Below are 10,915 nucleotides of genomic sequence, written 5' to 3' on the forward strand. Positions count from 1 at the left end.
TACCCTGGTGCTGCCCCTTACCCTGGTACTGCCCCTTACCCTGGTACTGCCCCTGACCCTGGTACTGCCCCTTACCCTGGTACTGCCCCTTACCCTGGTACTGCCCCTTAGTCCGGAGCTGCCCCTTAGTCCAGAACTGCCCCTTAATGCAATGGGGTTAATGTGGAGAGGGGTCATTTTGAAGAAGCTAAGGAGGTGGTTAGGGACTGTGGTGAAGTGGGGACCACGACCAGAGCCGGAGCCGCCACCGTGGAGGGAAGCCCACCCAGACCCTCCCCTAGACTGTGTATGGTGCGCCCGGAGTTCGCGCCTCAAGGGGGGGGTTATGTCACGCCCTGGCCTTAGTATTCTTTGTTTTCTTGATTATTTTAGTTAGGTCAGGGTGTGACATGGGGAATGTTTATGTTTTGTTAGTTTTGGGTGTTTATATGGTAAAGGGGTTATGGGGTGTAGTATATGGGTTTGTGTTGAGTGTAGATGTCTCCTGTGTCAGTATGTATGTTCGTACCACACTGGACTGTAGCGTTTGTTTGTTTCGTTTCGTTTCGATGTCGTCTGTTTCCTGTACGTAAGTTTATGTTTAGTTATGTAAGTTTATGTTCAGGTTTTCGTCAACGTCGTTTTCTTGTTTTGTAGTTTGGAAAGTGTTTTGTTTCGTTTCGTGTTGCCGTCGCATTTAAAATAAAGATGGCTTATTTCCCAAATGCTGCGTATTGGTCTGAAGATCCTTCTCTCCTCACCTCCTCCGAGGATGAGGACAGCACCAGCCATTACAGAATCACCCACCATAGGACCAAGCGGCATGGAAGGCGGCAACAGGACCTACCTACACAGGATTTCTGGAGTTGGGAGGACGAATTGGAAGGAGATGGACCTTGGGATCAACCTGGAGAATATCGCCTCCCTCGTGAAGAGCTGGAGGCAGCGAAAGCCGAGAGGAGGCGATATGAGGAGGCAGCAAGGAAGCAAGGCTGGAGACCCGTGAGTAATACCCAAAAATTTCTTGGGGAGGGGCTCATGGGGAATGTGGCGAGTCCAGATGGGAGAACTGCGTCAACTTCCCGTGCTTCCCGTGCTTCCTCTAAGAGGGAACCTGAGCCAGTCGGGCTGAGATTGGAGGGGAGCAATGGGAATGATGCAGAGACGGTTAAGGATTTATTGGGGAGGTTGGAAGAGAGTGAAATGAGGGAGCTGCTGTGTTGGTGCGTGAGGCACAAGATCCACCCGACAGAGCGTGTGCGGGATGTGAGGTTACCTGAGTCAGCTCTACATGCTCGTCCTGATGTGCGTGCTAACCGTCTGGAAAGGACAGTCCCACGAACCAGGCCTCCTGTACGCCTCCCTAGTCCTGCACCTCCTATATTAGCCCTATGTACTAACTCTCCTGTGACGGTCCCCAGCCCAGTACAACCAGTGCCTCCTCCACGCACTAGCCTTATGGTGCGTGTCTCCAGCCCTTTACCACCAGTGCCTAAATTACGCACCAAGCCTCCTGTGTGTACCCAGAGTCCTGTGCGTCCTGTTGCTGCTCCCCGCATTAGCCCTGAGATGCGTGTCCCCAGTCCGGTACCACCAGTTCCGGCCCCACGCACTAGGCCTAATGTGCGTCCCCAGGGTCCAGTATGCCCTGTTCCTGCTCCCCGCACTAGCCCTGAGATGCGTGTCCCCAGCCCGGTACCACCAGTTCCGGCACCACGCACTAGGCCTAATGTGCGCTCCCAGGGTCCAGTATACCCTGTTCCTTCTCCCCGCACTAGCCCTGAGATGCGTGTCCCCAGCCCGGTGCCACCAGTCCCGGCACCACGCACCAGGCCTACAGTGCGCCTCAGCCGGCAGGAGTCTGCCGTCTGCACAGCGATGACTGAACTGCCCGTCTCCCCAGCGCCATCTGAGCCATCCGTCTCCCCAGCGCCATCTGAGCCATCCGTCTCCCCAGCGCCATCTGAGCCATCCGTCTCCCCAGCGCCATCTGAGCCATCCGTCTGCCATGAGCCTGCAAAGCCGCCCGTCTGCCATGAGCCTGCAAAGCCGCCCGTCTGCCATGAGCCTACTGAGCCGTCCGCCAGACAGGAGCCGCTAGAGCCGCCAGCCAGACAGGAGCCGCTAGAGCCGTCCGTCAGACAGGATCTGCCAGAGCCGCCAACCAGACAGGATCTGCCAGAGCCGCCAACCAGACAGGATCTGCCAGAGCCGCCAACCAGACAGGATCTGTCAGAGCCGCCAACCAGACAGGAGCAGCCAGATCAGTCAGCCAGCCATGAGCAGCCAGATCCGTCAGCCAGCCATGAGCAGCCAGATCCGTCAGCCAGCCATGAGCAGCCAGATCCGTCAGCTAGCCATGAGCAGCCAGATCCGTCAGCTAGCCATGAGCAGCCAGATCCGTCAGCTAGCCATGAGCAGCCAGATCCGTCAGCTAGCCATGAGCAGCCAGATCCGTCAGCCAGCCATGAGCAGCCAGATCCGTCAGCTAGCCATGAGCAGCCAGATCCGTCAGCCAGCCATGAGCAGCCAGATCCGTCAGCTAGCCATGAGCAGCCAGATCCGTCAGCTAGCCATGAGCAGCCAGATCCGTCAGCTAGCCATGAGCAGCCAGATCCGTCAGCTAGCCATGAGCAGCCAGATCCGTCAGCTAGCCATGAGCAGCCAGATCCGTCAGCCAGCCATGGGCCATCCCTCAGTCCGGAGCTGCAGTCCCTCAGTCCGGAGCTGCAGTCCCTCAGTCCGGAGCTGCCATTCTTCAGTCCGGAGCTGCCCCTTATCCTGGTGCTGCCCCTTACCCTGGTGCTGCCCCTTACCCTGGTACTGCCCCTTACCCTGGTACTGCCCCTGACCCTGGTACTGCCCCTTACCCTGGTACTGCCCCTTACCCTGGTACTGCCCCTTAGTCCGGAGCTGCCCCTTAGTCCAGAACTGCCCCTTAATGCAATGGGGTTAATGTGGAGAGGGGTCATTTTGAAGAAGCTAAGGAGGTGGTTAGGGACTGTGGTGAAGTGGGGACCACGACCAGAGCCGGAGCCGCCACCGTGGAGGGAAGCCCACCCAGACCCTCCCCTAGACTGTGTATGGTGCGCCCGGAGTTCGCGCCTCAAGGGGGGGGTTATGTCACGCCCTGGCCTTAGTATTCTTTGTTTTCTTGATTATTTTAGTTAGGTCAGGGTGTGACATGGGGAATGTTTATGTTTTGTTAGTTTTGGGTGTTTATATGGTAAAGGGGTTATGGGGTGTAGTATATGGGTTTGTGTTGAGTGTAGATGTCTCCTGTGTCAGTATGTATGTTCGTACCACACTGGACTGTAGCGTTTGTTTGTTTCGTTTCGTTTCGATGTCGTCTGTTTCCTGTACGTAAGTTTATGTTTAGTTATGTAAGTTTATGTTCAGGTTTTCGTCAACGTCGTTTTCTTGTTTTGTAGTTTGGAAAGTGTTTTGTTTCGTTTCGTGTTGCCGTCGCATTTAAAATAAAGATGGCTTATTTCCCAAATGCTGCGTATTGGTCTGAAGATCCTTCTCTCCTCACCTCCTCCGAGGATGAGGACAGCACCAGCCGTTACACATAAAGCCTTTAGAGATTTCTTATAGTCTCAGTGTTGGAGTCCTGGGGTGTGACATTACCTAACAAACAGACAGGCAGAAGCTGACTTCCTTCAGGATTGGGGAGGCAGCCCTCTCAAGTCCTCTAATAACAATACAATAAATTATGTTGATAAATGATGCATAACTGCAGCTTTCTGGCTCTGGAGGAAACATGGGTCATTCCATGGATCCTCTGCAGTCATAGCTCTCTGTGTGATTAAAAAAAAGTAGGACAAAATAACAGCCATGACTATGGAAGATATTGCACAAAATAAAATATATTCAATTTAAAAAAAATGTATTTATGTATCCTTTATTTAACTAGGCAAGTCAGTTAAGAACAAATGCCCTGGCCAAACCCTAACCCGGACAACCCTGGGCAAATTGTGCAGCGCCCTATGTGACTCCCAATCACGGCCGGTTGTGATTCAGCCTGGAATCGAACCAGGTCTGTAGTCCCGCCTCTAGCATTGAGATGCAGTGCCTTAGACTCCTGTGCCACTCGGGAGCCCAAATGGCAAAGACAACGTGATAAAAACGGTATTTCATCCAATAAATCGTATAGCTACCCTTCAGTCAGTCTACTATGGCCAATACACAGATGAAGGCAAAGGCAGTCCTCGGTAGTTCACGGTCAAGAACGTGCGTCTGGTTAGTTGGAGCGATACATTGAAGATTTATGTAATCATCACACACTTTATTCAAGGGCTGTAAGCCCTTAAATGCAGGTCAAGGACACACGTTTGACATTTCATCCCCAAAATACACATATTTTTGATGAATAAAATTGAAACAATAAATGTATATATTCCACTAAATACATTCGACGTTCATTATTCATTACCAAAGTAATTGAATGTTATGGAGACGCTCGTCTTGTCTGTGCTGATGTCTAGAAATCCCAAAAACTACAATTACCAAGAGTGCGGAGAGGGTAGTAAACAGCCAATAGAATTGCAGAATTGGCGTTGACGACACATTTGGGGCTTTTTATGCGCGAACTGGCCATGCTCGAGCAGAAAATTCGCGGCTAAAGTCTGGCTGCTGAGGAGAAATTTGTTTCACTGTTTGTAAAGGTGGGTGTAACATTAGTCTGTTGCGTAGTTAACGTTATCCTTACAAAAAAATATGATTTAAAGATTGGAATGTTCTAGCTAATCTTGCCTGGTATGTATTTAAAAAAAAAAAAAAAAACGAGTTGGTCGAGTGGTGATAAAATGGGTTACCTCTCAGCTTCAATATTTGCTGAACGCCACGGTTGTCCTCGGTTTTTTTTGGACGTTAACTAACCAAACTAGCTAATTTCATGTCTTTCAAAATAGTTTCTGATTGCTCGAGTGAAAATGTAATTGTAACGAACGTGGAGAACGCTGGTTAACTACTATTGTTCCGTGGTACTGTAACGTTAGTCATCTTTTGATTGTTCTGTTGCCTTCAGACAGTGACAAGTTGAGTGTTTGTCTTGACGTTACTTACTGGGTAAGGATGCACACTTGATAGTGCGTGGCGCAAATTACTTTCTATTGATTACACGACGTAACTAGCTAGTAAAAAGTCATTCTGCATTTACTATAATATGCACAGGTCTTTGAAAATTTTAAACGAGCTAATTTAGCCTACTTTGAGCCATTCGGTCATTCATTGATGCATTTCGGTGACTTAAGCATTTTGTTTGCAGGTTATTTTGAAAAACAAACGCTGTTGGCATCCATATTTGAAGTTTTCCGTCGCCACTAACAATTCTCAGCGATATTGACGTTTCAATGATTGTTCGTTGAACGTTCAGGTTAAATCACAATTTACCAGTCGTTCATACACATTGAACTTGAAATAGAGGGGCATCGTGCAAGTAGCAAAGTGGGCTGAGCTGTTGGAGCACGCGCTCGCGCCTCTCTTTGTTTGCAGCTGCTCACATTTACGTTCTTTGCAACCAAACAAAAGCGGCTTTCTTGTGCCGTTACCTAATATTTTGGAACCTAAACAAGTTTTGTGACCCTGAAACGTTAGCTAGTCTCTGTATTTAGAACTAAGGTTAGTGTTATATTTTGATTGCTTCAGATGCCCCCCCCCCCCCCCCTTTTTATCGAAGATAATACATTTGGGTTAAGTGCATCATGAGCTAGATAAGTTACATGGAAATACTTTATACGTTCTTACGTAAGTTGATATTTATCCTTGAGTTCTTGACAAACCTCCGCATGTTTGTCTGACTTTGGCAGCACCACTTCACCAGTCAAATTCCTGTACATGCACATGTATTTAGCGAATAACGGTGATTATGATTCTTTTTGCTTTTGAATGGTTCAAGTATTAACTAGCTGCTCTCGACCCCCCCCCCTCTTGTGGTTTTTAGCTAGTGAACTACGCACAAACAGGTGCACCGTTTTTGCAGCTTGTTCTGCTGACTGCGTCTATATTCAGAGATTAGTCTTGTTGGCTTCGGTTGTATATTATAGCTGGAAAATATCTTTAACTCCCCAATGGCATTTTCAACCCCCTGCAATGTTGGTAAGCTTTAGCCTTTTGTTCTAAGACACAGCCTGTTTATTCATCAACATGTATCCCTGCAACTGAGGCTGTAGCCTGGCATTGGAAGGGCCTCGCCCATCTAACTTACAGTAGGGGCTTCTTGATTTCATTAAATCTATTGTACATGCTAGACCGTGGGGCCGGGAAAATACTCGTATTGCTATATTGTTTTCATGGCAAAAATAAGAACGTGAAGTTAGAACTCTTTGGTCGTTTAAAAAAAAACAGTTATGTAAAATTTTGTGCTTCGGTTGGGAAAATAAAAGTGTCTCTGGATGACAACATAATGTTTGATTCCTTGTTTTGTTTCCTTGTCAAGATACTAATGAATAGTGATACTGGTATCTTCCTGGCCCTACTTGTGTTTTAATGTGCCATAGTTAGCTGTGAATGAATGCCACAGTTATTTTTTTAATAGGGCGGTGGTTGGTTGCAGTGTTGAACATGACCGAAAGATGTCTCCACTGGGTGGGCCTTGTTTTGCTTTTCGCAGCTCTGTTTAGTGTTCCACCTGAACACAGTGAGGTCTCTATCACAGCAGAGGGTGCTAGTGCTCTGTTGATTCAGGCACCCTGTGAAGATGGAGATTTCATCCAGTCCGCAGGGAGTGGGTGTAGCTGGTTCTTCATGTTCAAGGACATACTAATGCATTATAAAGGTTTATTAAGTGTGCTTGTTGGTGTCTAGGACGGGTTACTGTAAAAGCACTCTGACAACTGATTTTGAAAGTGCTTTATTAAATAAATGTGTTACTAATTCATACTTTTTCTTCCTTCCAGGTACATTGACTCTGTCCACTGCTGAAATGGCCTCTTCCTGCGGAGGCAAGTTGTGATTTTTAAAAGCTGAAAATATTTGTTCCACTCTTATCTTAAAGTGACCAGGTGGAAGCCAGTCTAATGAGCTTCCACCATATGGTTTTCACCAGTCACGTCTATTCCCATCAGTCCAGATGAGAGGAAGGAGAAGTTATATATAAAAAAAAAATGTATAGTGGCCCAATTCTGTCTGCACCCCCCCCCCCCCCCTTGATTGTTCACATCCCTGTCCTTAGTCCGCTTCCCTTGTTTGGAAGGCTTAGTATTTCTGCACACAGACAAGTTCCCCATTACAATAGAAACCGCCATGTTGATGTACTTGTTTCAGTAACTGAAATGCATAATTTGTCCCATCCAGATATTCTGGTTAAGGAGATTGACAAACGTGCGTCTGGCCAGGCGTTCGAGGTGATCCTAGGAGCTCCAGCTCCAGATGCCAAGGGAGAGTTCCCCCTTTCTCCCCCCAAGAAGAAGGACCTGTCCCTGGAGGAGATTCAGAGGAAACTAGAGGCTGCAGAGGAGAGGAGGAAGGTGGGTTGTGCTCCAGTTAGATGCTAGACTGAACTTTTTGCCTATGGAGATGCTCTTGAGCCAAAAAGGGTCCCCTAAAGGGAAGTATATTGTCCAGAAATGACCTTTTTTGACAAAAGGGTCATCTACCCTCACCCATGATTAATAGTGTATATTGTTAGGTAAAAACAAAAGGCTATCATGGAACTTGGGTGGAACATTTCTGCTTGACTGGTAGTTTATCCATCTACCTGCCACTGTGGCTGGTGGACTAAGGTTAATTTCCCACCCTGCTTAGATGCTGATACAATATTTATTGTTACTCTTACGATTTGATACTAATTTTGAGATTTGATCTAAACATTCTGCAGAGGGACAAGACTGAGCTTTGAGTTTTTGTTCAGTCAGGGAAGTAAAAGTGCAACGAATGCCTGCCAATTTTAAAAGAGTGTACTGGCATTTTGGTGCAGGTACAGCCAGCTAGTGCAAAAATATTGCGTTATTGTCTATGATATGCTATATTGTCAAATTATGAGTAGTGTTACTTTATTAATTGCTTTATCAATTTTGTCCTTTTTGGACCCCAAGGAAGCAGGATCCCAATAAATCCAAATACGACTACAATATCCTGACGTAACTAGATAGATTTGTCTTCCCCCCCCCCCCCCCCCCCATCACTATTATTCACATTCAAATATTTTGCCTTGTTGCCCTGACAAGCCTCTATGATAGGGATCAACTAGATTCAGTGTTTCTTTTGTTTTGATAGCCATTTGAGCTTCTCTCAATTTCCAACCTATGATTGACTAAAACCTTTTCCTTTCATTCATTGCTTACATTTGTGTATCTCTGTGTGGGGAATACTTTGGCACAGATTTCCCAAATGTTTAAACTCCTTGTCTTATGTCCTGCCCCCCAGAACTTGGGTGTGGGCAAATCACCTGTGGCTGCAGCCAGTTGGGGAACCCGGTTCTGTATTATTAAAATGTTTTGTAGTTGGATGTCTGAATCGCACTCCTCTTGTGCCATCCTCCAGTCCCATGAAGCGGAGGTTCTGAAACACCTCGCTGAGAAGCGGGAGCATGAGAAGGAGGTGCAAAGGAAAGCCATGGAGGAGAACAACAACTTCAGCAAGATAGCAGAGGAGAAGCTTAACCAGAAGATGGAGGCTAACAAAGAAAACAAGGAGGCCCTTCAGGCAGCCATGAGTGAGAAGTTCAAGGAGAAGGTATGTTGGACTATCTTTTTTTACCTGCATATCTGTCTTGCTGTGATCATCTGACTCAGCTACCAGTCATTTTCAATGACGCACACAAGACAGTGGGGTTGTTGAATATTGCAGGTGACTGCTGACTCCAAATCACCTTGCATCATAAATGACTATTTGTAGATCGGTCACAATTTACCCATGATGCATCATGGTGTTGACACTCTGGAACATGATCAGTGACTTAATGGCCTGCGCCTAGCTAGCGACCACAGTAACATTTCCAAAGTTTGTACAAATTTCGACACGGCCGACACCCATTCAGGAGGGTGCAGTTCTTGCTAGCGAGCTTTTGACTAAAAACAACTGTAATCCCAGCCTAAAACCCCAAACTGAAAGCACCTCAGATGCAGAAGCACGTTGACTAGGAAAAACTCCCTACGAAGAAACCTAGAGGAATCAGGCCCTGAGGGGTGGCCAGTCCTCTCCTGGTGGGTTTATTAAGGTTTATTCGAATAACCATGCCCCATCCCTAAAGGATACACCCACTGGGGTGGTCGTCTCAACAACTTGATCACTTATCTCTGCAAGTGAGTTCAGTTGGTTTGGATCAAATTAAACTTTATTTGCCACATGTGCCGTATACAACAAGTGTAGACTTTATTGGTACCTAGTCAGTGTGCAGGGGTACAGGCTAGTTTGAGGTAATTTGTACATGTAGTTGGGAGACTTGCAGGAGAAAGTTAAGTGTTTTATGATCAGTGTTTTTAAATGACTTCACATCACTGGTCAAGCTTGTGACAAATTGGCAAAGGAATGTATGCATTTATTGTCTGTTAAGAAATTCACTTTTGAAAGATGTCACTAATGTTTTGAACTTCTGTCTTCCCAGGACAAGAAACTGGAAGAGGTGCGCGCTAAGAAGGAAACCAAAGAGGGCGGTGCCGAGACATCAGAAAACTGAACAGTTCAGTCTATAGGGGAATTGTATACTATAGGGTTTTTTACGTATCCAAAGATTGATTTATATTTAGTTGATGGCGAGTATTTTTGTTCACTGCCACCCACTTTATGAAGAAATAAGTTCTCCCAGTTTGTGAATTTAGCTTCTCTACTATAAGTGTACTTGCTATAGTTTTACATGTGGATATTTGTCTCCTTGTTGCTTCTATTCCACGGCTGTCTAAATGTTACTAGCCTTCAAATCCTCAATTCCTTTCAAATGGCATTGGAGGATAGGATCCAAGGTATTGTCCTTATACCACCAATGAAGCTTTGAGAGATTAATGAAAAAAGGACTGAGGAAGCAAGAATTTGACCTCAAGTAACTGTTTCATACACAGCCCATTTCTTTGGATATGTAGCTTTTGTCATTGCATCTTCTGACGTAATGAAAAATAGCAGTGTACGTAGTTGTCCTTTAAGGAAGCATGTGCTGTGCATAGGCCCTCGACATGATCTCTCTATTCCATAGTGCAGCTTTGGAACAGTGTCCCGTGTATCTCACACCTGACTGTTCATAGCACTTATTGATCACTGTTTGTTAACATATTGATTGGTTTCACCCTTTTTCACAGCATCAGGTGTTGTATTGCAGCTTTTGCTGTTCAGAGATCTGCTAGTCTTGTTCTTTAAAGAACTAGGGCTGATATGGCAACCTGATCCTATTACACTACCCAAAAGTAGTACACTAAGGAATAGGGTGCCATTTCAGACACACCCTAAATCTAATCTTTGTGCCACTGCAGATTTTATGCATTTGTAAAGTGGAGTTTTGTCTCAAAGCACATGACTTCGTGCTGTTGTAGGGCAATGAAGTAACTTTGCCAGACTGTTTAATCATCTAGGATGTTACTGGAAGTGGGTCCACACATGGAATGCAAAAGAGGAATACACTTTGGATTCTTAATAGATGTTACTAGTTGACTTAACTGTTGTACTAAAAAATAAAATTGTTAAACGCCTTTAATTTGTGCTTTATTGATTCCTTTGACTCTTCAGTTTTCCGCAATTAGCAGATGTTCTGAAAGAGCTGGAAAACCTGGACCCATACAAATCACCTGGGCTTGACAATCTGGACCCCCTATTTCTGAAACTGTCCGCCGCCATGGTCGCACCCCCTATTACCAGCCTGTTCAACCTCTCCTTCGTATCATCTGAGATCCCCAAGGATTGGAAAGCTGCTGCTGTCATCCCCCTCTTCAAAGGGGGAGACACCCTGGACCCAAACTGTTACAGACCTATATCCATCCTGCCCTGCCTAGCTAAGGTCTTCGAAAGC

The 10,915-nt window shown here is 46.2% G+C and overlaps 1 protein-coding gene across 2 annotated transcripts; it reads left to right on the forward strand.

The window, feature by feature from the left end:
• Positions 1 to 4,545: 4,545 nt before the first annotated feature.
• LOC129820035 (stathmin-like) lies at positions 4,546 to 10,598 on the forward strand. Of its 2 annotated transcripts, none has more exons than XM_055876844.1 (5): positions 4,546 to 4,646; positions 6,879 to 6,923; positions 7,276 to 7,448; positions 8,464 to 8,655; positions 9,527 to 10,598. In XM_055876844.1, exons 2-5 carry the CDS (start codon positions 6,905 to 6,907, stop codon positions 9,596 to 9,598), a joined length of 456 nt encoding a protein of 151 aa, XP_055732819.1. In that variant the 5' UTR covers positions 4,546 to 4,646; positions 6,879 to 6,904; the 3' UTR covers positions 9,599 to 10,598. The 2 variants fall into 2 exon arrangements, with proteins under 2 accessions (XP_055732819.1, XP_055732818.1); XM_055876843.1 differs by lacking the exon at positions 4,546 to 4,646 and adding an exon at positions 5,940 to 6,078.
• Positions 10,599 to 10,915: the final 317 nt, after the last annotated feature.

Source organism: Salvelinus fontinalis, chromosome 22 (assembly GCF_029448725.1).
Source record: "Salvelinus fontinalis isolate EN_2023a chromosome 22, ASM2944872v1, whole genome shotgun sequence".
NCBI classification, from domain to species: Eukaryota; Metazoa; Chordata; class Actinopteri; order Salmoniformes; family Salmonidae; genus Salvelinus; species Salvelinus fontinalis.